The sequence below is a fragment of the Grampus griseus genome, assembly GCF_964374135.1.
Source record: "Grampus griseus genome assembly, chromosome: 10".
Lineage (NCBI taxonomy): Eukaryota > Metazoa > Chordata > Mammalia > Artiodactyla > Delphinidae > Grampus > Grampus griseus.
Genome location: NC_139004.1, coordinates 96292047 through 96318536, shown reverse-complemented (window position 1 = coordinate 96318536; position 26490 = coordinate 96292047). Strand labels below are relative to the sequence as shown.

Genomic DNA, 26490 nt, shown 5'->3' with positions numbered 1-26490 from the left:
CCTCCTGGGAACTGGGAGCTGGTTTAAAACACACACCTGAGTTGTCCCACCCAAGGCAAGGGGCAGGGGTATGTCGTTTGGTTGGGGGCTGCTCCCTGCTGCTTCTAGCCTTTCATGCTGGCGACAGAGCTGGCTCCAGCACGTCAGGCAAAGGCGCTTACGTTTGGAGATCAAGTACGTCAGGGGATGAGGGCAAGGGGATAGGGGCAGGGCACCAGTGGGATCTGCCCAGGCCGTGATTCCAACTGAAGACAGGAAACTGGTTTGCTTTTCTGTAGACTCTATTAATGCAAATGGGGTACTGTAGACTTCTGTCTGTATCTCGGGCCCAAGAGAAGGCAGGAGCGGGGGTGGGGGGAGTCCCAGAGCTCATTGCCCCTCTGTGCCCCTGTTTGCCAAGCTCACTTGCCCGTCGCTGCCAGGAAGGGGAGACGTAAGGGTATTTGGGGGCTGTTGAATAAGTGGTAGACGAGCAGATGCCAGGGAGAGAAAGGGACAGATAATCTCGAAAGCTCTGAGACAAATGGGTCCACAGACTGCTGGAGGAAAATGTGTTTGTTGATGAGAAACAATTTACTTTTTCCTCTTGTGTGATAGATAATGAACTGAAGTACGAAGTAATCTTTTTTTATCAAACTGAAGTTCACCAACATACTAAATAAAAATCTCTGGGTCTTAGGCAGGAAAATCACAAGCACGGAACTGGGAGTTCTTTGATTGTCGGGAATATTTCCTCGTTATCCTGGTTTGTTTCTCCTCGGCGGCAGTTAGAGCACTGTTAGTGGGCCTTGTGGTGTCTGTGGATGTCCTCTCCGCTTCAGACCTGACTCTCCAGGGTGTGGCAGAAGAAGCCAGCTGGTCTTTCTGGGGAAAGTCTTTAGAAGTACCGCATTAAAAGGTGACAATATTGTGTGCCTTTGAATCCTCCTTGGACAAAAAGGGGGGAGAAAGCTAACCTTTTATTTGGCACATTTCATAGCAATTATTTTTAACTGTTTTTTACACAGAATTGCTTCTTCATGATTAAGAATTAGAAGGTATTTTGAAGTACACTTCTCTGTACCCTGATTTGCGCTGATGTGTGAACCTTAAATATTTCTCTAATATGTATTTGCTGGAGTTTTTCCCTGACTTATTTCAGAAGATTTTGTCTAATTCTGCTCGTCTGTAGCTTAGCGTTTTCATCTGTAGCTTAGCGTAATATTTTTTTTCTTCATGTTACTTGTGTGTCTTTGTCTTAAGTGGATGGCAAATGGGAGTCAGGTTTCTGACTGTTGGAGGGGAGACTACAGACAAATAAGGCTAAAACTATCCATGTGGTAGTGGATTAGAATTGGAGACCTTAAAATGAACTCATGTTTAGCTTAATATAGAGTCAGATGGATACATACAGAAATATTTATAGATCTGTGTGTGTAAGTGAGCTAGTTATTTTACACATGGGTTTCCTTTTTCTGTGAGCTGCCAGGGCCCAGAAGCAAGGGCAGCACAGCTGCAAGGAGCACACCTAGTGCCCTGATCTTGGTATTTAATAACATTTTCCAGAAGAAGGAACCAGTGCTTCTTGGAGAAATGGCTGAATCCAGGGCTGGGGCAGGAAGCAGGGAAATGCTAGAAAAAGAGACAGAAAAGGGGGGAAGGAAGGTGAGAGGAAAGGAAAGGGAAAAGAAGGGGAGAAGAAGAGAAAACAAAAACCTGACAGACATACCTCAGCCAAGAGATCCAGGTGAGCATCAACAGCAGTGTTCTGTTGATGGCGTGTGTGCTCCTGGTGTGATGCCCTGGAAATGACACATTCCCTCTGTGGTCTTCCTCCTCCAAACTCAGTAACCTCAGTCAGACTGCGTGAAAAACATCAGACAAACTCCAGTTGAGGGTCATTCTGCAAAATGACCTGACCAGCATGCCTCAAAACTGTCAAGGTCATCAAAAACAAGGAAAGTCTGAGAAACCAACACTGTCTGGAGGCAGCTAAGGAGATACGACTACTAAATGTAATGTGGTGTCCTGAATGGGACACTGGAACCAAAAAAGGACATTAAGTAAAGACTAAAGAAATACAAGTCAAATATGAACCTTAGTAATAATAACGTATTAATATTGCTTCATTGGTTGTAACTAATGTATCAGACCTAATGTAGGATGTTAACAATAGAAGGAACTGGGTGTGGGGCATATGGGAACTTTCTGTACTATCTTTGCAACTTCTCTGTAAATATAAAACTATTCTAAAATTAAAGGTTTTTTTAAGTACATTACAACATCAAAATAAGGAGACAGTGGTATGAAAATATTCAAAGAATGTATTGAATACTGGAAAACCAAAGTCATCGAAACATTTTCTTCAGTGGTAAATTGCAGAGTTTCTAGGTTGTAGTAAGTTTAGTTATTGAATTCTTTTTTTCTTTCATTTAATAGTACGTATTACATTTAGTCATATAAATTAATAAAGCCCTGTGTAGTACGTTCCATAAAGTGCATTATTTTGTACTATGTTAAAATTTAATCCATAAATGAAGCGTGAAGGAAGAATTCTGTTTTCCTCTCGGTTGTCTTACTTGTTTTATCAGTTTTGCTTTCTTGTGCTAATGTTTTTACTTTGTAGACTGATTCCACCTCAGAGGATGTAGCTAACCCGGCCTTTACGTTTCATCAAAAGAGAAAACATGCACCGTTTACGATAGGCCTCATCGTCTTCAGTTACCATGTTTTCATTAGTGAATATATACTTGTAAAAGTGGTTTGAGTAGTGATCCTCCCAGAACAATGTGAAAGTACAGATAGTTTTTATCTTTTCTCGCGTTCTCATCGGCAAAGGGTATTTGCTGTTAAATAATGAGGTTTTCTTCTAATCTCACATACTTCATGTTGGCACCTTTTAGGGATTTTTTTTTTTAATGCATTTTCACTGGGTAATCTGATGGGCTTCTTTATAGTAGCTTTTTTGGTTTTTGTTTTATAATAAATTCATGATTTTTCAGCATTCTGAGTCAACCCTAGGTGGTAGATATTTTTCTTTGTTTTCACCAAATTCATGAACTGCCATGCTATAAAGACCCTCTGTAAAATTACTTTGCGCCCTTCAATTTTCTGTATCAGGAGAGAGTTTTACAATTCCATAGTGGTTGCTAACTTGTGTATCTAAAATGCTTGTTGAAATTGGCAGTCCCTTCTAGGTTCCACACTTGTCACATGGTACCTTCATTGTCATAGCTTGTAGCAGTGTCTGATTGTCACCGGAGGTTTTGGTACGATGACTGTAGTTGTGAGAGTTTGGGTTGGCATGATGCGGTAATACTTGCTATTTGCATAAGGTTGAAGTTTTTAAAAATGTGTTTCCCTTTTTAGTTTTTCAGACATTTTGTAAACCATATAGGAATTCTTGTTTCAGTGTGCTTCTTTGTATATTTGGCTTGATTCATAAAACAGATATAATCTTGACTGGTTCAGAGTTTAGTTCTTCATTAAAAAAAAAAAAAAGAGTAGGCGAGAACGTATTTTTCAGAATGCTTGGAGCAGAGTAAGTATGAGACCTTGAAGGAACTACCAGTTCCTTCTAAATGTTAGAGGATCAACAGTTATTTTGGATCAGCACTCCCAGACCCCCAAACATAGGCAGGCAGTTAAGAGCTTTCTCTAGTTTAACACAAATTGTCAGAATCAGAATCCTTTAGTCTTGTTCTGGTGAATGAAATTGGATGAACTAGAAATGATACGTAACTTGCACATCATGCTGTTGGAATTTTGTATTTTCAGTGAATTGTTCAAGTTTATCATGTGTTATAGTCAACTTGAAAGTTAAAGTCAGAGCTTTTTTCCTGCCTTCTCAATTTATACTATCTTTGCTTTTAAATCAGAAGAACACATGTTTTGAGGTCTCCTTGGAGACCTTCAGCACCTGGGAAGAAGGCACGTTAGGATAGAATACAAACATTTTCAATTTCATAGGTACCTTGAGAAATCACTGAATGTAGTAGCTTCATATCACAGGTAAGGAAATGGAGGCCTAGAGAGGTGATGTGACTTTTCCCAAATCACTCACCAAATAGAATTGAAGCCAGTAATTCTCAGCCCAGATTTTGCCCTGTTATAACATGAATTGCGTCAGAATTTTTATCTTGGGTGCCATTGATTCCTTTGTGAGTAGAACAGCATTTTAATTGAGTTATTTAAAATGTCAGTTAGACATAGAATGACCATATGTTCTGGTGTCTCTGAGATCAGCTGGTTCCCACTTATTCTCTTGGCATCATTATTAATAGTACCCTGTATCACTCTCCCCAGTGTCTGGGTTTAGATGGTAGATTATATGGTTGTCTTGTCAGAGGGACATGCCGTGTTTATTTTCACGTCTTCTTTGTTCTCTTAGTCCCACACAAATAGTCACATTCTGGAACATGGGTACATATTAAATTGCTGATTTTGCTTACTCCTATTGATTTTACCACGTAAGTAGTACCCATTATTCTTGTATCTTAGAGAGGTTCAAGCATTAAAGTATGATGGGCCTCAAATGCAGAGGCTTGTTATTTTTTAGGTAATTCTGCAGAAGTCACTTGGGGAAGCCTGGAAGGTGCTTTCCTATGCTGCCCCTGCCCTAGTAAGCACATTTCGTTGGAGCCTTTTGCATCTTGCTACTGGAGTATGGGTAATAGTACAGATCAAAAATTAAAAAATATGTGTCAACATTAAAATTTGGAGTCAATATAGTTTTGGAGGGATAATTCTTATACACTAGATCATTTGGTCTAAGGCCTCATTTTTGTGGGAACTGAGTCACAAGGCAGTTCAGTGTCCACTGCCTAAAACCCAGCAGTATAAGGCAGTTTTAAAATTCTCCTCCTCCTTGAACAGATTGTAAGACTACAGTTTTATGGCCTGAACCTTGACTTAATACTGGGTTTCTGTGGTTTGGTGGTTGGTATTGGCCAGGCATCCCACATATGTACAGTTGAACATGCGTCCTCAGCATGGGCAGCTGGGCAGATGATATAGAAGTGGGCCTGGCTGTGCAGAAGACATGCTGCTCCCGTCAAGAGCTTCATACCCTCCCTCTTGTTGTCAAGGGAACTTGTATTCGAATGAAAGCTTCTTCAGTGGTAGAGGAAGTTTTCACCTTGAGATGCTGCTTGTCTTGTAATTCCTTTCTCCTTACGGGGCTGAATATTGTAACCTGTTACTGTGATCTCGTTGTCTTCTAGTATTGGGTTTTTTTGTGTTGGTCATTTATGCTGCTACTAGTTGAGTCAGAACAAAATGAAGCATCGTGATTTTGTCCCCCTGCCCACTTAACTTGAGATTTTGATTCAGTATCTAGTTGTAGCAGTGAAAATTTTGCTAATTAAAAAAATTTGTCCCTTACATTAGACTCTCAGAGTTAATGTCTTCTTTTTTTTCTTTTTTTCCCTTAAATTTATAAGTTAAACATAAGCACAAATGTTTGATTGTACCTCGAAATTGAGTTTTTTCCAGAGGGCCAAGAGGATTCCAGTGTTCGGAATTAACCTAATGTCCTTTTATCTCTTCCTTGAAAAAAAATACACAATACTTTTCTTCACTTTTTATAAGAATTTAAAGTGATTGACCTAAAAGGTATGATTCTCTCTTGAATACAATATTTCCTAACCCTTTCCTTGCCACCTAAAAAAATGACAGCATTTGTGTGTCAGACACTTCCATCAAAGAGATGATTGATGCTGGAGGCCAGAGGTGCTGCCATGGGCTTAAAAATTGTTTTGGCTATTCTGGGTCCTTTTGCATCTCTATATAAACTTTAAAATTAACTTGTCAGTTGCTAAAAAAGAAAGAAAAGGTCTACTGGAATTTTGGATGAGATTAAATTCAATCTATAGATTAATTTGGGGACCAACTGATTTATCAATATTGATCTGGTAACAGTATGGTCTGGTTTATATGGTTTAAAAGGATGACTCCAGATGCTGTGAAGAGTGAACGGGGGGGTTAGAGGTGAAGCGAGTGGCAGCAGGGACCAGTTAGGCTTTGGTCCAGTCCATCTGAGGGGTCATGGTAGAGCAGATTAGGACCATCATGGTAAAGACGGAAATGGGTGGGATTGGGGATATATTTTGGAGGTAGGATAGACAGCATGTGCAGGTGGTTTGGACGTGGTAGGACAGGAAAAGCTCAGCCTGTGGATGAATTTTGGCTTTAACAACTGGGTGCATGGTTGTACTTGCTAAGTAAGATGGGGAAATCTGAGAGAGGCGGTAGAAAGCTTGGCCAAGGGTTGGGGGTGGGTTGTGTTGGTAATCAGGGGTTTTGTTTGGGGCCTGTGAGATGACCAAGTAGAGATATCAGACAAGGAGGCGGCAGTAAGGAGAGAGAACAGGGCCCGAGATACACTTAAAGGCATGGTGTTGGCTCTGAGCCTATAGTGCAGATGTGCAGAAGAAGAAAAAGGCACCTAGGACTGAACCCTCTCACTCGAACATTGAGAAAGTAGAAGCATTTAGAAAAGACTGAGCAAACGAGATCCAGGAAGAATAAGACCAGTGGTGGATGAAGAAAACTAAGACATTGTGATACCATGGAAGCTGACAGAAGAAAACAGATGAGAAGTCAAATGAAACAAGACTTGTTTGACTAGGGAGCAGGGACTGTGGACTTGGGCAACATGAAGGTTTTAGCAGGTGTGGCTTCGAGTGAAGGGGTTCCCTGGAAGACTGACCGGTGTGCACTGAAGGGAAGCCTTAGGGGACGAAGGAAAGAGCAACTCCCACCAGCTCTCAGGAACTTCTGCTGTGAAGGGTGGCGGAGGTTAGGACTGTACGTGGAGGAACACGGGATTGCGGGAGGGCTTTGATGAGAATATGTGGTCGAGAAGGGGACACTGATGAGGGGTGGGGAGCCAGCTGCGTGAGTGAAGTCCCGAGGAGGCAGCGAGGTGGGAGCAGGTGGAAGGGTCGGCCTTTGTTAGGAGAGGGGTTGACTGACCTATAGAAGCAGCAAGGAAGTCAGGACCTAGGCACAGTTGCAGGGGCAGCAAGTTCCTGCCGGTTTTTTTGTTTTTGAATTTTTGACTGCGCTGCGTGGCTTGCGGGATCTCAGTTCCCCAACCAGAGGTTGAACCTGGGCCTTGGCACTGAAAGCCCAGAATCCTAAGCACTAGGCCACCAGGGAACTCCCCTGCTTTTATCTTCTTAACGTAGTTAAGGCAGTTTCATCAGCTGAGATTGGGGTGGGCTGGTGGGTAGGCAGTTTGAGGTGTGAGCCTTTGAGAATGGGAAACAGAACATGCCAGGAAGGTTTTGTAGGATCACCTGATAGTGAGGATTGCCCATACAGTAGATGCTTGCTTTGGAATTCTTTGTCGTCAACTAAGAAAAAACTTCGAATGTGTTTAACTTTCAGATATAACTTAGAAATGTTGTTGACTATGAAAGAAGACATGCTAATACATTTTCTTATCATGTATAGAGGTTTAATAGAACCTTTTTTAAAACATTCCAGATTTGATATTCTTTTTGAGCACCTAGAGACTGAGAAGGAAAGGACCCACAAACTCAAAAGAAAAATGGGCAAAAGCCTTGAACAGATGGTTTGCCCAGAGAGAAATGCAAATTTCATCTATTTCTCACCAGTGAGGTTGGCAAGCATCTTAACATTTGCTAATAGACTCTGCAGTAAGGGTATGAGGAAACACACACTCTCATTTATTACTGGTTGGAGTGCTACATAATACAGTCCCTAAGGAGAGGAAGCTGGTGAGACCAACCAAAAGTACTGTTTGGCCTTTTACCCAGTATTCTCATGAATTTGTCCTATAGGTACACCTGCACCCGTACAAATGACTATACTTGGAGTTACTCATCAAGTCATTGTTTATCATAACAGAAGGTTGGAAACTACTTTGAGTATTCATCCTTGGGGGCTGGTTGATTAAACTCTGGTACATCCACACAATGAGATGCTATGTGATTGTTCAAAAAGGAAAATCTCTACATGCTGACAGGGAGAGATTTCCAGGATACGTTTGCAAGTGAAAAGACCAAAATTCAGAACAGCATAGATAGCATTCTGCTTCTTTTCTAAAAGGGGAGGAAATGAGTATACTTTTATTTTTTTGGTTTTGCATAAAGAAACATCAGAAGAATAAACAACAAACTAATAAGTGATTATGTGCTGGAGTCAGAGGGGAACGGATTGCCTGCGGACAGAGGAGGAAGTGAGACCTCTCAGTGTCCATCTTCTCATGTCATTTTGATTTTGAACCATGTAAAGATATGAATTTACTTTAGCCAAAAAGAGTAGGTACTTTACAATAAAGTTTTGGAAATCGTCGTCATCTTCGTCAGTGTCATATTATATAAATTGGTTCGTGAAGGTTCGTGATGCAGCAGTAAGGTATGACAGATATAGTAATGGGGTTTTGTAATTTAGGTGCACTGGAATTATTAAGAAAATTGCTGAATAGGTGTTTATGTTTCTGGTCAAATTAAGAGAAAACAGTATCTAAAGAAAACCTTGTCAAAGTAACTGAACCTAAGGTGTAAGTATCTTACTGTAATTCAATGGTAGCTTTGTTATTTTTTAAAATCTTTTTAATTGTTTTTGGAAGGTTAACACATTACATTTGGTTTTTAACTGTTAAGAATGTGTCATTGAATGAATTTGATTTTTAACTGTTAAGAATGTGTCATTGAATGAATTTAAAGTTGCTACAAAATCTTTTTCTACTAATATACCTTACTGTTTTGTATTTTATTACAGACTGTTTTTTTTTTTTTTTTTCTGGGAACATTTCTGGACTTCAGAATACCCCTGAAAGCTAAATGGTTCATCTTGTTTCAGATGGAGAATTTTGATTGTTGAAAAGCTTGTAGAGAAAATGTGGGAACGTGGAGTCGTGTTCCCATATCTTTTGCATTTTCAAAAGAGCTTAAACTGGGTGGTACCTGGGATCTACAGTCCTTTGGATGAATGGGGCATTGTATCTTCCCCTTATCTTCCCCTAAGATGCTATGACATCGAGTCCTTGAAATTTATATGCGTCCATCAGATCCCTGTACCTAGCCTTCCATCTTTGTTCATCTTTGTTCATCAGCTCAGCCATGGCTTTGCGCCTCTAGCAGGGTGCCTGGCACATGGTAGATTATTGAATTAATTTCCCTGAGCTTCAGTTTCCTCGTTAATAAAACAGGATGATAGTGTCTGTGCCCTGCCAGCCTCTCTGGGTGCTTCTAAAAGCAAATGAGGTGATCATGTATTGTGAATTCTTTGTAAATTGAACATATCAGCTCTTATTAAGGATTTTCCACATATTACTTGATAATAAGTTCGTTCTGTTATTATATTCTTCTTATATCTGAGTCTGGAGCTTTCTTCATTTTATCTTTTTCTAGATCTAGTGGAGAGCATGAAAACATCCCTCTTTCCCTTTAGTTTCTCTGAGTTTTTGTCTACCTGTCAATTGGGGATAAAACCTAGGGTTCTTATATGAATTAAAGCTAGTGTATATAAACTAGTCATCACAGTGATTTGTAGAAGTAACTGCTAACAAAATGGTAATTTTTTGTATTGTCATTGAGTGATTTTTTTTTTTCAACCTAGGATGTTTACTATTCTAATGTTATTGTGAGCCACCTGCTAAAATACTTGGCACATAAGTTGTTGCTCACCCTATAGAACAGAGTATTTGAAACAGGTGTCTGAGGAAGGATTCATGGAGCTGGTAGCATTTATTTAAGTACCGTTGTCTAGTGGGCTTATATGCTGTCCATCAGTCTTCCAGTGATCAGCCCTTAAAGAGGTATTTTTTTAGGTTGGATATACTCAACCATGCTCAAATTAATGCCACAATTATGAGGGGAGATTTGGGGGTGGGGTGGGGATTGGTGGAGAGTAACTAGTAGATAATAGAAAAATTCCACTTGTAAGTAATCTTTAATCCGCAGGATTTTTATAGCAGATGTTTGCATTTTACCTACCCCACAGTACCCTGTGTACCTGCCATGCTGGATAAATAAAAAGTTCTGATGAATTTGCACCCTGGTGTCATAGAAACCAAAGATTAAAGATTGAAACAGCACATAGTGATCTGGTCTCCTAGGGCAAATGAAGCATGGTGCTGAGGCAGTTATTTGGGTAATTCAGACCCAAATCTGGTTTATGAAAATGGATGCAGCGTTTATTGAACACTTACTGTGTGCCAAGCTCTATGCTAAACATTCTGTGTATTATATTGGTTAATCTTAAAAATATTCCTTTGAACTATATGTCTTATTATCCTGACTTTACAGGTGAGGATATTGAGACTTGGAAAGATTAAGTAGCTTGCCCAGGGTACACTAAATGACAGAAACAAGACTGAAACCTTGACTTTGTCCAACACTAAAACCTGTGACTTTTTTGCTCTGGGTAGTACGAGCAGTCATCCCTTTACCAGAGGAACTTGGTATGTCACTTTTCAGCTTTGGTGGTAAAATCTTGACCGGTAGAAATAGAAGGCTGCAAGAGAAATAAGCAAAGAAAGTGTTTTCCTTCACCTGATAAGATGTTGTGCCACTACTTTTGATCAGAGAATGACAAGAGTAAAATATTATAGGAGGACCAACTAGGACAAAGAACAGCCAGCAGCCAGCAAAGAAGAAAGCAGTTGAGCTTACACTTCGGAAAGTTTGAGCTGAAAATGAAGTCTACATGGTATGAAAAATTGAGTGTGGGTGTTCCAAATAGAGCTACTAGACTCTTCCTGTACAGGGGCTGGGAATTCCATAGAATTGAAGATTCATATTTTTTTGCCTATAAACCTTTATCTCATGTATTTAATTTGTATAATAATATCCACTCTAGCCTGGTCTGGATGGTGACATCAGACAGCACGATTTGAACACCCTCCCACAGGGAGCTCTGACGTTCAAGTTCCAGACTCCACATTCATCTGGCTTCTTAAGTCATGGTCTCCCGGAGTGTTTCAAACCCAAATTGTAGGGAATCTGAAGTTTACTCTGAAAAACTTTCTTGTCTGAGAATTAAAAGCTACAGCTGTGCAGGCTTGTGCGTGCCCTGACTCTGGGTATACTGGAGGGAGTAATTTATTTTCTCCTGTGGAGGATTGTTTAGATGTCTTGAAAGTGTGTGAAAGGAATTTTTGATCTCCAAGGCATATTAAAATGATTAAGATTTCAAAAATACTAATTACTGCTCTACACAAGGAAGAGATCTGAGAGTGATAATTTTAGTAACACTGCCTGTTTTGCCCAGTAGTCTCTTTGTAAAATCCTATTTGTGAAACAGTATGTTTAATTTCAGGAATGTGGCTTTTGAGTAGAATATAGTAAGTATATTACCTTAAAAAGGAATGGACATTTCTGTCTGCTATTTTAATTGTATTAGTCAGCATCAACTCACAGTTTCTTAGTGGGGACTAGAATTGGAGCAGCAGACATAGCAAAATATGCTGAAACTTCATTTTAGGTAAACGTCAAGCCTCGCAAACTTTCTATCATTCAGTTTAGTGATCTGGTTATCATCAGGTTAGTGACTGAGCTGGAGTAGAAGGAAAGGTGATGAGAATTGAGGAAATCGAGGCACTGTGCGTCGTGCTAGTTGGTAGTATTGAAGTTGCAGACGAAGAGGAGATTGCAGACCACTTCTGAGATGTGTCTTGTAAACCTCCTGTACCATCTGTTTTCACTGAAGTAGTGTAGCAAAAACCTCTTAGGTTTGTGTCCTTAATGCTCCGCAAGTATTTTCCTTCAACAAATCGGTGATTTGTACTGATGATTTGAAAGCCCGGAGGTTAATTGATCACAGACTAATAGGTTATTTGACAGGCTTGGCCGTCCTGCTTACTTAGCTGGAGGAGTAGGGATGCTTTGTAACCTTCCTGCTGAAAAAAAATTGTATGTGTGTGTTGGATGGTGTCAGCAGGAAGCCGACTTTACTGTTTCTCTAGTGATGTGATACCTGCCAGGACCTAGAGCTATATGACCGCCCCTTTCTCCCATTCCCCTAGCTCATGGGTTCTCAGTAGGAGCGATTTCACCCCCCAAGGGGTGGGAATTGCCCGGGGGGGGGGGCTAGATGGTTAAAAAGAAAATCTTACTCCGCGTGTAAAGCATGTATACACACACATAGTATGTAAACAGATATACATTATGTTTGTGGTATTAAAATTTCATGGAGGGGCAATTAGGGAAAAAAAAAAGCTCCGAAAAGACTTCTTAGGTGTGGGGAGTGGGGGCAGTCATGGAAAAAGGTTGAGAGACACTGCCCTAGCTCCGTTCAGGTAGGGAACAGCGGGTGATGGTATCAGTATCACTTGGCGTAGAGAGAAGGAAATGAAAATCTCCCATAAACAGCTTCAGTTTTCTTGATAAAGTTGGTGTAGTTACTACCAAAGTAAGGATTAACAAAGGTTGGGATCTTGTGAACGGAAAGATTTAGACCTCTTCTATGGGAATAAGGGTGGCAGTGTATGCTAGCCCTCCCCGGCGAGTGGCCAGGTGGGTCTGTCTCTTAGGAAAATAATGAAGTTGGTGAAATCTGCCTTGTGTCTCCTTGAGGGTCTTCTGCTTTTTCCTCTCCTCTCCTAATGAACACTATATTTAGCTAGCTGTTTAATGGGAAAGCTTATAATAGGCTTGTATATACTAAGGTGAAAATGACTGATGATAAATTAATGTGTTATTATTTTCAGGGACACTTGCATTTGAGCAGGGGGCCATCCTCAGTGTAAGAGTAGTGGATGCTTAGGTACCCTGACAGGTTAGGTCAATGGTTCCTGTCCCAGGGACCTGAAAGAATGATTGCAGCTGGTCTGCAAAAGCATATGCATATCAAGAATTATCCATGGACATAATCGAGAGTGTCTCACAGGCGTATGTACTACTATTTTTAAAATGTATATATGTGCTTCTCTAATGGATAAAATATAAATTAACGGTATTACTAAATTTATAATACTTCACTGTTGTTACATGTTTTCTCGATCCACAAATACGAGGAGTCTTGCTTCTACCCTTTGAGGAACCTCATCCTGAATTGTGCTCACTGTATTGGAGGGTCACTACATTGCAATGCGAATGGAGCGCTTCCACATAGGCCATTGTACACACAAGCTACAGTCAGGGGCGCCCTGCGTGTAGCTCCTTGAGGGGCTTGGGAATTGGGGAAATCCCTTGAGTAAAATGTTTGGTACAGAACTATGTTTATTGACTGTTGCCCCTTATTTTTGTTGTTCAGGCACTGTAGGCAAACACTGCTTCAAAGTAGTTTTTCAGAAGTGGTTGAGAATGATTCACTGACACTTTAAATCTTCATAATTTTTAAACTGTTGTTATCTCTTAGAATATCACTAGAAATGAGATTGGCACTAACATTTCCAAACCTGTTGTCTCTTGCCTGAGAGAGAGTTAGTCCTTTGTTTGAGCCTTCTTTATCCTGAGGGTTGTGACGACTATTTGAGTTGTCCCATACACTGCCCATGACATTCTGTGTCTTATGTGTCTTGGATGTCTAAAGAAATGCTTTTTTTCCTAATATATATATATATATATACACACACACACACATAAGGAATTTAGTTGGGTAAGAACAAGATGCTAAAAGCCTTAAAACATTTTTCTTTTAAAGAAGTAATACCTGTCCTCTCTATCCTTATTTACTCTGCTCCCCTGCCTCCCGCCCTGCCCTGCACAGATAGGCTAAAGATGACGTAGCACTTTAAGCTAAGTTGCATTATAACAAATTACAGCATTAGCACAGTTCAAATTAATTACATTTTACTTTATTTGGTTACAGAGGGACTAACAGACACTTAGGAACTTAATATCTCTTGTGAATTTCATTACTAAACTGCAGTTTTTAAAACATGATTTGATCTGTGGTTGCCATAAATTGAAATTGAAAAGGCTCACGATTATATTCCATTTGAATCCAGGTTTTTTTACTGAGGCATTTATTTAAGCTTTAGGGATATTTTTTTCTTTATTATTGCTGATTAAGTTTTTTTTACAGCTTCTTTGAAATTGATGTATAATAAACTGCAAATATTTAAAGCACACGATTTGATGACTTTTGTCACGTGTACTGTGAGGTTGTCAGCACAGTCGAGGTGATGACCTATCCATCACACCTATCCATCACCAAAGTTTCCTTGGGCCACTCTGTAGTCCCTCCTTGCCCACCCCCTGCCCCCTGCAGGTAACCACTGGTCTGCTGGTTTGCTTTCTGTCACTAGAGATTAGCTTGCATTTTCTAGAATTTTATATGAATGGAACCACAGTCTTTTTATTGTCTGGTAATATTGATGTACATGTCCTTTTAGTTCCAGTTCAGACATCATAAGAGATCTTCTAGAAGAAGAGGAAGCCTGGGAAGCATCGCATAAGTGAGTTCTCATAATCACGAAATAAGCATGTACTTTGACCTGATAAATTATAATTCTATACAGTTGATTTTCAAACCAAAGAATATTTGTGCTTACTGACTTAAGCAAGTAATAATTCACAAAAATCAAGGTAAAGATTTCCAGTTCACTACTTGTTTCTATATATTTCTGCTTAGAAATGGAATCTTAGTGTAATAACTCCAGTTACTTGTCAGAAGTTGTTTTTCTAAAGATAAATTTTTCCAATGGGCAATTAATAGTCAGGAATTAACAGTCGGGCCTTAAGCACTGGCTTAGACTCTTTAGAAAACTTTTCACCCTTCCCTGAATGTTGCCAGTCATAAGACTGTAGTACAACTGGGCAGATTTGTTCCACTAAGATTTCATGAAGCTCACATACCACAAGTGGGCCCTCAAGACTGCCTAGCACTTTTGCTGTTTCTGTGATTATTTCTTTGTTTTGTTCTTCACAAGGATTACTTGAACCCTTCTCAATTCTTTTCAGTGGCTCCAGCCTCGCTGAAGACCTTTTCTCTTCCTTTGTAGAGAAAATAGAAGCCATTGTATGGGAATCCTCATCTTTCCAAAACCAAATGTATAAATCTGCCTGTGTTTGTACATATTTTATCCCTCCTTTTATAATTTCTTCATTTTATAATAAAGGGCTGCCTCTTTATTATAGAGTCTAGTTTCTCCTACCTCATTCCTACCCTCTTGTCAGGAATGTTACGCGTTCTCTCTTCTCTCATTTAGGCATCTCTCCCTCTCTCTCTCTCTCTCTCTCTCTCTCTCTCTCTCTCTCTCTCGTTAGGTTTTCAGCGAGCCCGAATCTCTCCCATCTTGAAACCAGCTGACTGACCACCACCTCACTCAGTCTCATCCTGAAGCTGCTCTCGTGTCTCTCCTTCCTTTCTCAGTAGGTGGCCTCTACTTGCAGTTTCATTCTTCCTCTCCCACTGACTCATCAGCATCCTCAGCCAGGCCCATCCTTCTTCTGAAATAGCCTTCATTGAAGTCATCGAAGACCTCTATGTGGCTAAGTCCAAAGGACAACTTTTTAGACTTCATCTCCTTTGACTTCTTAGCAGCATCTGATGTTCTTGACATTTTCACCTTTCTGAAAGCCTCTCTGAGGCTGAAAGAGGGAAATCTCCATCCAAGGTCACTTAGCAATAAGTGATAAGTGATGGAGCTGAGATTTTAATCTATGTCAAAATTCAGCTCTATGGACCATTAAGCCAAATTGTCTTTCCCAAGAATGAGGTTTCCTGTGCTGACATTTTGTAGTATTATAGCTGAATCACTGGGAGAATGGAAAAGTGTGGTGTATCCAGGGAAAGCATTATGAGTAGGTTTATCAGGCCAATGAGATATTTGGTGGCTCAAACAGTAGCGTTTTATGAAAGTTTGAGATTGTGGCTGCATTAGTCTCACCTAAGCATTATTGAACTTTGAATTCTACGAGAGGAGGCCACTCATTAGCTAACTACTTCCTCTTGTACCAGGAATCCCCCTGGTTATGCTAAACTAAACCCTGACGTTAATGGCTATGATAAGCTGTAGCCCAAAATTCCTGAGTCCAAGCCAATTCTTGGCAATGATGACCTCTTAAAGTCATTATTATAAGAAATCACTTAGAAAACAAATCCCATCGCTTGATCCTCACAGATAATAAATGTTAAAGCTGGAAGGATGTAAGTGCTCATCTAGTCCAGTCCCTTCATTTTATAGAGAAGGAGCCTGAGCTCCAGAGAGGTAAGTTGATGAGGTTGAGGTCCACAGCTAGTTAGTGGCCTGCTGGGGTAAGAATTCAGCCTTCCTGGTTTCAGCCACGTGTAGAGCAGTTTAAACCAGCTTATGCCACAGTGTAGCTTTAGAAGCAGAATCAGGAAAAGACTGCACAGCTTTACTTTTCAACAAAATGTGGTAGTTCTACAAATACCCATCTTAAGCTTACAGGCATTTTGTGGTACCACAAGTGGCATATTTGAGATATTAGTCCTAGAACATACTATTTCAGCCCCAACACGTTCTCCTAATTCCATAAGTGATTGAGAGGTTCTATTAGCAACACAATGCCCCCATATAAAGCAGTATTTTCATAAGCAGCAAAAAAACCCAAAACAAAACCCAATACAAAACCCTGTTTTCTGCAGCCTGGTCTTGGGTTCTTATATCTGTGAATATTGGTTCATCTTACCATTTTGAGCTACAGGATATATTTACGTTGAACAGAATGAAAATAGGAAGAAAAATGGTCCAGGTCAATCATTTCATGTTTCCAGATTTCATCTTCCTTATCCATAAAATGTGGGGAATGTCTCCTCGGAGGGTCTGAGTCCCTTCTCTCCTGACCTGCGCCTCTTCCATTGTCCCCTCCCTCAGTGAATGGTGGTATCACCGTCTGGCCCATTGTTCCAGCCAGAAACCTAAGAATCATCTTCAACTTCTCATTGTCCCTTACCTCTCACCTGCAGCGATTGCGAGGTCCTATAGATAAGTGGTCCTCAGACTTAAATTTACATCAAGATCACTTGGAGGACTTGTTAAAACACAGATTATTGGGCTCCACTCAATCCTGAGATCAGGATTCAGGAGATTTGGGCTGGGGCTCAGGAGTTTACATTTCAGCACGCTCCCCGGTGTTGCTGACGCTGCTTCTGGGGCCCCGCGTTGAGTAGCGGGGCTGTGGACGACCCCTGAACTGCCTCTGTTGGCCCCTCTGTGCCACGGCCTGCGCAGGCCCTTCACTCTTCTCTCTGGCTTCCTACCACAGCCATCCAGCTGCCTCTCTGCCTCTAGTCAGTACGCTTAATTCTGCCCGTGAGACCTAAAATACGCTGTGTTCTCTCCGTGGTAAAGTCCTGCAGGGACTCACCAGCATCCAAGGCTCTTCCATCCATGGCCCCAGCCTACCTGCTGGCTCCTGGACTGTCCTTCCTCCCCTCCCCGCCCCGCCTTGTTGCAGCCTGGCTGAACTACTCACATTGGCTTCAAAGTCATGCTGCCTTGTACCTGCTGTTGCTTCCGCCTGAGTTGCCTTTTCCCCTTTCTTCGGACGGGAGTCGTCGTTCCTTCCTTCCCAGCAGCCCCTGGCTGCTCCCCTGCTCCCGCAGCAGTGGGCGCTTACCACCCGACGCGCTTCCTAGAGCACATTTTCATTATACCCCACGCCCCGCACAGTGCCTGGGGGGGACCCATGGTGGGCACTCAGTAGGCGTATGAGGGATTGAATATGTCAGTCAGTATTCATTGGATCTGAACACACTCCCTGGTGGATTCTAGCTGTTAGTGACGTGGCTTACGTGGCTTCAAGAACCTGTGAATGGATGAGATTGCCACTTACAAATCTTTTTTAATCCTTTATCTCTTAGTGCCTTAAAAAGCTTTTTTTAGGAAATAGCTTTTTCTAGTGTTATAAAATCAGAAAAGGAAGAATCATTTTCTCTGCTGATAATCTGCATTTCATCCTAACCCCATGAGAAGTCATTTGCAGTGTGCTAATGAGCGCGTCGCATTTTCTAAGGGAGGACTATTAATAATTTGACTGTCTTTCTTTGGAGGAGTGAACTTTATTAACTGTTACTTATTAATAAATATTACTAATGTATGCACATCTTAAGTGTACAGCTTGATGAATTTTTACAACTGAATACCCCTGAGGTTAGGGTTACTTTGGTGGCCCCGGTGAATCACGCACCTCCAGTATCCACACTCCTGAGGCCCACGTTGATTCTGGGTTTGGCCATGTGATGTGAGAAGAAGTTTGGTAAGCGTTTGCACAGTGGGGCTTGTCCTTTCCAAACACTCACTTTTAGGATGATGCTTCTTGGACCCAGCCCCTCTGCTGTGAGAAGCCCACCCCGGGCATGGAGAGAGGACAGCTGGAGGAGGACGGAGGTCCAGCCCTCCCTCCAGCCGAGCTCCCAGTCAACAGCCAGCTCCAGCTTGCCACCCTGCGAGTGAGCCTTCCTCACAGTGGATCCTCCAGACCCAGTTAAGCTGTCTGTTCTGAGCCCTGCCCAGAACTAGAATCATGACCAAATAAGGGACTGTGCTATTTCATGAGAATGTAGCGGTAGATAACCAAAACAAATTGAACAGAAAGTTTCTGTTTAGTTTTTAATTGCCATGTAACAAATCACCCGGAAATTTAGGAGCTTAAGCCACAGCCACTTCATTTGCTTATGATTCTTCAGTCTGGGCTGGCCTCAGGCTGCTGGTGGTTATTTATGTGGCATGCAGCCAGCTGGCAGGGCGGCTGGAGGTGATGTTCCGCTGAGGTGTCTGGACTTCTCTGTCTTTCCATGTAGTCTGGGAGCCTGTTCTTCTCCATGTGGTTTCTCCGCATGGTCTCTCCATGTGGTCTTTCCAGCAGGATAGCTGGGATTTTGTATATGGAGGCTCAGGGCCCCTGTGCCAGTTATCAGTTTACTGCCTCAGCTCCAAATTCATCCTTTTTGCCTGCTCTGTGAAAACTGAATTGGGCCTTTTAAATAGTTTTCCTTTGCCGGCTCTCCTGATGTTAAGTTTTATCAGTAGAGGGCACTGGAGAGACATTGCAGGAAGAAGGGGTTTTGCCTCTTGGTTGCAGGCCTTCCCCAGTGCCTGGTCCTACAGTGTACCCTGGCCAGCAGCTCATTGCTCTGACTCAGTTAGCCACAGCCATGCCCTCTCCACGCAGCTGTCTGGATCTGTCTGGGGAGAGGGCTCTTCCTGGGGTGCTGCATCTCAACCCTGAGAAGCAGCTGTTCCTTATTTCTACTCTTTCTATAATATATTCTTCAGGATTCTCTTTCCTTCTTACTAGCCAACCCCTCGTTACTCCAGTCCTCTGTTACAGTTAGTAATTCTTTATACTAAACTTTTCTGTTCAAGTTATCATGGTCCTGATTGGACCCAGACTGATACAGTTCCCAAGAGGTGCAAATACAAAAATCTCTTAGCCTTCTTAAGACTTAGTCCTGAAACTTGTGCTGTATCACTTCGGCCACATCCTGTTGGTTAAAGTGAGTCACGAGGCCAGCCCCAGACGCTAGGGAAGGGGATTGCACAAAGGCAGGAGGTGTGGATCATGGGGGGCCACCAAAGTCACCACCCAGATGTGGATGTGGAACATTCCTGGCATTCTAAGAGCCTTCTCATGCCTCCTCCCAGAGGTAAGCACGGCTCTGGCTTCCATCACCATGGGTTAATTTTGCCTGGTTTTAAATTGCTTATAAATGGAATTTCAAGTGTTTTATGCGCTCTTGGAGACAACGTTACAGGTGTGAGATTTCCATGGTTGCATATCACGGTAGTTTGTTATTTTTCACTGCTTTATCTAGAGCGGTGGCTTTCAAAGTGTGGTTTCCTGACCAGCAGCATTTGTATCACCTGGGAATATATTAGAAAGGGAAATTCTTGAGCCCCACACCAGACCTTCTGAATGAGAAACTCTGGGGATGGGGACCATCAACCTGTGTTTTAAGAAGCCCTCAGGTGATCCTGCTGTAGACCAAAGTTTGAGAACCTCTGCTCTGTGATATTCCACTGTATGAATAAGTCACCATTTATTTACCCATACTACTTTTGCTAGATATATTTCTTCGAGTTTTTGGCTGTCATGAATAAGGATGTCAGGAACATAACTGTTAAATGTCCTTTGGTGCATGTGCTTTTGTTTCTTTTGAGTATATACTGCGGAGTGGTATAGCTGGGTGTTAGGATGTGCATGTATCCAGTAGCTTCTCCCAGCCATTTTTCCAAAGTGCTCACGCCAGTTTAAACGCCCATTCACAGTGGGCGGTCCAGAAGTTCCATTTCCTCATCAGTGATGGGCATTCTTAGTTTTTTCATTTTAGTCATTCTCCTTCATAGGGTCTAGTGGCGTCTCATTGTGATTTAAATTTGCATTCCTCTGATAACTATGTTATTAAAAATAATATTCTTTTGTTGTTTGTTTACTATTTTCTAATTGCTTGTTGCTAATATATGAAGCAAATTAAATTTTTACATTAACCCTGTATTCACGAGTTTTGATAAATTTACTTAATAATTCTGATACCCTATAGGGTTGTGGTTTTTTTCGACATCTATAACCATGTCATCTCAATATAATACCTTTTCTAAAGTCTTTGTTAATGCTTAATTGAACAGTTTAGGACTGCTATTTAGATGTTAACTAGAAGTGGTAATAAGGGTATCCTCTTCTTATTCCCAATCTTAGTGGGAAAGCATTCAATATTTTTACCTTATATTCCTAGTTTTTAACATAAATGGATGATGAATATTTTCAAGTGTTTTATGTTTTATATTAAATATATTGAGAAGAGTATGTGATTTTTCTCCTTTATTTTTTTAATGTGGTGAATTACATTGATCTTTTGCATGTTAAATCAAGATTGCATTCTTGAAATAAACCTAATTTGTTGATGGTGTATTAACTCTTTTGTATGTTGCTAGACTTGGTTTCTTAATATTTTGTTTAAGATGTTTTGTTGTTATGTTGAGAAACTGGCCTGTAACTTGCCTTCCGTGTAATACTTGTCCGTTTTTGGTCCTTCTTCAAGCTTATGCACTAGTATTCTGGACGGGCCCTTTGCCCCATACAGTGCTTAAAAAATTGAAAGTACTTACAGCAGGGAAACAACCAATCTAGTGTTTCCAAAAAAAAAAAAAAACCAAAAACAAAAGAAGAAGAATCAGAAACCTCTTCCCTCTTTAAATGGCCCTTATTCTGCCCAGGTAAATCATCCTGGTAATAGTGTATACTGGAAGCAGGCTGGTCATAGATGGCCACATCTCCCAGGTATGGCTTCTGTGTTCAGTAGATTCAGGGCTTCCTGATGCCTCTCACCATGGTCCGCCACAGGAGTATCCCCAATTGGCTAACAGCATTCAGTTGGCAAAGTTTGCTCAAAAATCCATTGATTATACCTTCCAGAGGCTAAGAATTTAAAAGCCTGTTGTGTTTGGGCCATGTTATTAAGTGTCATCATTCTAGTAAATAAGTGTGTTACATGCTTGGAAAAAAATCTTGAGGTGGTTTATCCTATTAGGATTCCTGCATCTTTGAGGATGAGATATTTTAGAGAATTACTCTGGGAGAACCTTGAGATCCTTGCTTGCTAGGGACTCTGCTTCAAGCCCATGCTTATGGTAGAGGCTGCTTCTTCCACTAACACTATAGCCATGTTTGTTCCCAGCTATTGTGAAGGCAAATCAAAGAGGGGAAATATGGGAGAAACACATTACTTAAAATTTTAGAAGGAAATTAAAAACAAGGTAAGAGAGCAAAGAAACAGTAATTTTATAGAAGTTAAATATAAAGGGGAACATCCCATTAAAAAAAAAAACCCAGAAGCCAAATAAATAAATGGCAATAAAATATTAAGATGAGAAATTTGGGACTTCCCTGGTGGCGCAGTGGTTAAGAATCCGCTTGCCGATGCAGGGGACACGGGTTCAAGCCCTGGTCCGGGAAGATCCCACATGCCGCGGAGCAACTAAGCCCGCGAGCCACAACTACTGAGCCCACGCGCCTAGAGCCCGTGATCTGCCACAAAGAGGAGCCACCGCAATGAGAAGCCTGCGTACCGCAACGAAGAGTAGCCCCTGCTCGCTGCAACTAGAGAAAGCCCGTGCGCAGCAACGAAGACCCAACGCAGCCAAAAATAAGTAAATAAATAAATTTATTTATTTAGGGAAAAAAAGATGAGAAATTTGACTTGTGAAAGTTTAGAGATATTAAGACCATGAGTTAAAAGCTGGGGGGAAAAAATTAAAAAGATAAAGGAGAAAACATTCAGGAGAGTTGTGAAATAAGGACGTCTGGAAATTCTCTGCGTAAAAGCAATGACAAAATTGACAAAACTTGGCAGAATCAACTTTTTCAAAACTGAAAATTAACCAAAGACAGCAACAATCCAAGGAGCATTTCTTCAAGAAAAATATCTGAATTTTAGTTAGAACAGTGAGCTTTGTGGTGATTTGACTTCCCCTGTTCCCATCCCCCTCTCTCTAGCCCGGCAGTGGCCTTGGGAGCCAGTAGTGTGCTGTCGTGATGAGGACCAGCAGCCTGGCAACCCGCAGAAAGGGCAGAACGGAGTTGGAGCGCCTTCATAGCCTCATTCCCAGAGAATTATTATTTGATCTGTCTGGTGGTTTCCTGGAGGACTCCCACTTGCAAGACTGTCTACCTGACTTGGAGCTCACCCAGTGCGAAAAGCCTCTTTTTCCCCTGAGGTGTTTGTTTAAAACAATTAGAGACAATTGATTAACTTCATAGCCATGTGAGGTAGATAACAGTTGGGGCAAACAATATGTTAAGCAAAAAGCTTAAAGGAAAGGCTGGAAAATAAGATTTCCATCGGGGCTTTGACCAGCTCTGATGTATTCCTGTGGCTCTGGAAGGTCACACGCATGCTTAGGGCTCTGTGTGTGCGCAGGAGAGACCTGAGAGGGTCCTAATCTCTCACCTTGAGCTGACTATGAGGCTCCATGCAAGCTGAAAGGAGAGGCTAAGGCGGAGTTGTGCCCCAAGTGCTGAATGCATGCCCCAACACACAGAGTCCCTTGGCAAAGACTGATTGTGACAAGGGCTTCTGTGTTATATTGATTCCAGGCGATTAGGGAAAGTTCTGTCTAATCATTAGCTGACCACTAAGCTCATGTAGCAGACACGTCAGTGGTCTCACACAGCAAAGAATGTATATTTACAGGAGCTCAGAAAGTCACTTAACAAACAGCAGCAGACACCAACATGAACAGACGCTGAGGAAGGAGGAAAATCTAATTCCCATAGTTGCCACAGTATATTGGTAAAAATGTCCAGTTTTCAACAAAATATTAGACATAAAGAAACAAGAAACTGTGGCCTATACACACCGGGGCGGGGGAGAAGCAACCAATGAAATCAGCTGTTTTGACTCTGATCAAAGGACTAAAGGGATGTATGAGAACAGTGTCTCACCAAATAGAGGATACCAATAAAGAAATAGAAATTATTTATTTATTTATTTATTTTGTGGTACGCGGGCCTCTCACTGCTGTGGCCTCTCCTGTTGCGGAGCACAGGCTCCGGACGCGCAGGCTCAGCAGCCATGGCTCACGGGCCCAGCTGCCCCGCAGCATGTGGGATCCTCCCGGACTGGGACACGAACCCATGTCCCCTGCAGCAGCCGGCGGACTCTCAACCACTGTGCCACCAGGGAAGCCCAGAAATTATTTTTTAAAAATAGAAATTCTGGAGTTGAAAAACAAAATAGCTGAAATGAAAATTTCACTAAGAGGCTCAATAACAGATTTGAGCAGGTGTAAGGAAGACTCAATATTGAGATTACAGTTATCCCTCAGAATCCATGAGGGTTGGTTCCAGGACCCTGCCCCTCACTGCTGCAGTTACCAAAATCCATAGATACTCAAGTCCCATATATAAAATGGTGTAATATTTGCATTTAACCTATGCACATCTTCCCATATACTTCATTTATTTTAATTTTTATTTATTTTTGGCTGCATTGGGTCTTTGTTGCTGTGCACAGGCTTTCTCTGGTTGCGGTGAGCGGGGGCTACTCTTAGTTGCAGTGCTTCTCATTGCAGTGGCTTCTCTTCTTGTGGGGCACGGGCTCTAGGCATGCAGGCTTCAGTAGTTGTGGCACACAGGCTCAGTACTTGAGGCTCGTGGGCTTTAGAGTACAGGGTCAGTAGTTGTGGCACATGGGCTTAGTTGCTCCATGGCATGTGGGATCTTCCCAGACCAGGGCTCAAACCTGTGTCCCCTGCATTGGCAGGCAGATTCTTAACCACTGCGCCACCAGGGAAGCCCCTCCCATATACTTTAAATCATCTCTTATTATTCTCTACATCATTTTCTAGTTTATAAGTGCCTTCCCATGCGTTTTCATTTAATCCTCCGAGTAGCCTTCTACTCCACTGACAAACCTGGGAAATCAGACAGAGCCTGACCCCTGCCACTCCCCATCCCCTGCTTTACCCCTGTGCCCCATGTGGGCCCTCTTCAGTGTCCTGCCCTCTGTCAGTGTTTCAAGGAGCGCTGCCGAGGCTCCGGTGTCGGGGGCCCGCAGCACCAGGCTGTGCTGCAAATCCAGAATACGTCAACTTTCGTCTTCCCACCTGCTTGTGTGGCAGCCACCCCTTTCCCCAGTGCTCTGCCCGAAGTGAAAGGATGCGTGTGGCTCATCTCTCTTGGGAGGGGATTTTGTTTCCTTGGTTCCCTTACAACCTCAGCTGTCTGACAGGATCATGATAAGTTATGATTTTGTTCGTCTCTCTGGCTTCACCTTGTTGTTAGGATGGAAGCACATTTTCTGCAGCTTTCTGCCTCTGGAGCAGAAGTGTAAAGCTGCTCGATTCTGACTCAGAAGAAAGGAGTTCAGTTCCTAACTCTGTCACTTATGATCTGTGATCTTTGCTAAGTCACCTGTTTTCTCAGTTGTGCAGTGGAAATAATAAAAGTCATAATAATTATCATAGCAGACTTGTCAGTGGAGTAGAAGGCTATTTGGAGGCTCACATAAAAACACACGGGAAGGGGCCTGTAAACTAGAAACTGCTGTGGAATAATAGTGATCATCATTTTCTAAGCTGCCATTTTGTTTCTTCCATTTTCAGATATGATCTTCAAGACACAGAAATAAGTCCCAGACAGAATCGTCGCTTGAGGTCCGCTGAAAGTGCTGAGCTCGAGCCAAGAAATAAGCGGAACAGGAATTAGTGTGGGTTTGTTGACTTTCCCAGTGCAGTCATCAGAAGATGGTACTTTTGTTGCCATGGTGATTTCATATTCATAATTGCCCAAGTGAAGATGTTACATTCTAAATATTATGTTTAACTGATTTTTATTCTTTTCTGCCTTTCTAGGAAAAAAAAAAAAAACCTTAGAAAGCATCCTCACTTGGTCAGTTACCTCCTGCCCCTAAAACATCTCTCTCTAAAAATACTGGCATCCACACATTCACCAGCTTTGCAGAGGACAGAGACTTTTTGGCAAAAGGGTTTTGTTTGATTTTGTTTCTAAATTTCAGAATGTCCTTAAGCCATTCTCCTCTTCCATGGAGAAGCCAACTTCAGAAAAGGATCCTTTAACCCCTCTACCACAAGGAGTGGTTGAGGCATTCAGAGCCACTGTGTTTCTGGAAAGGTAGAATGTCCTAACTCAAGTCCTCCGTGAGCGTGAGCACGCGAGGCCTGGAGGCCGATGCGCGTGTTACAGCTGTTTCAGGATGGTTGTTGCCCGAGTTTCATGTGGTTGTTAGTTAGACCTGTGTCTTACACTTTACTTGGAGTACGATGTTAGTACTGTAACCTAAAGGCACAAAACAGTAACTTTGAAACATTAGGCATATTCTTCAGAAATGGCGCTTACAAATGATTCTTTCGTCTTTTTTTCACTTGGGTAAATCAAATCTTTAACACTTTGAATCCCAGCTATTAAATGTAAAGAATGCAATAAATGAATTTTGTCACTGAGTAGACTCTATATCAATTTAAAATAAAGTCCTTGAAACAATCTCCTGTGAATGGTTGAGTACAAGCTACAAATCATTGGAAAGGGTTGATCAGAAATTGTTCTCTCAAACAGAAATATAGATCAATGGAACAGGATAGAAAGCCCAGAGATAAACCCACGCACATATGGACACCTTATCTTTGATAAAGGAGGCAAGAATATACAGTGGAGAAAGGACAGCCTCTTCAATAAGTGGTGCTGGGAAAACTGGACAGGTACATGTAAAAGTATGAGATTAGATCACTCCCTAACACCATACACAAAAATAAGCTCAAAATGGATTAAAGACCTAAATGTAAGGCCAGAAACTATCAAACTCTTAGAGGAAAACATAGGCAGAACACTCTATGACATAAATCACAGCAAGATCCTTTTTGACCCACCTCCTAGAGAAATGGAAATAAAAACAAAAATAAACAAATGGGACCTAATGAAACTTCAAAGCTTTTGCACAGCAAAGGAAACCATAAACAAGACCAAAAGACAGCCCTCAGAATGGGAGAAAATATTTGCAAATGAAGCAACTGACAAAGGATTGATCTCCAAAATATACAAGCAGCTCATGCAGCTCAATAACAAAAAAACAACCCAATCCAAAAATGGGCAGAAGACCTAAATAGACATT

General features: G+C 41.6%; 1 protein-coding gene across 2 annotated transcripts in view; it reads left to right on the top strand.

Moving 5' to 3' along the window:
* RAD18 (RAD18 E3 ubiquitin protein ligase) overlaps positions 1–25787 on the top strand; it is a 116682-nt gene extending 90895 nt beyond the window's left edge. For both annotated transcript variants that reach the window (XM_082664462.1, XM_082664463.1), the window contains 2 exons: positions 14291–14353; positions 24968–25787. In XM_082664462.1, coding sequence (XP_082520588.1) covers positions 14291–14353; positions 24968–25070 — 166 coding nt within the window. In that variant the 3' untranslated portion in view covers positions 25071–25787. The remainder of the gene's footprint in view (positions 1–14290; positions 14354–24967) is intronic.
* The last annotated feature ends 703 nt before the right edge of the window (positions 25788–26490 follow it).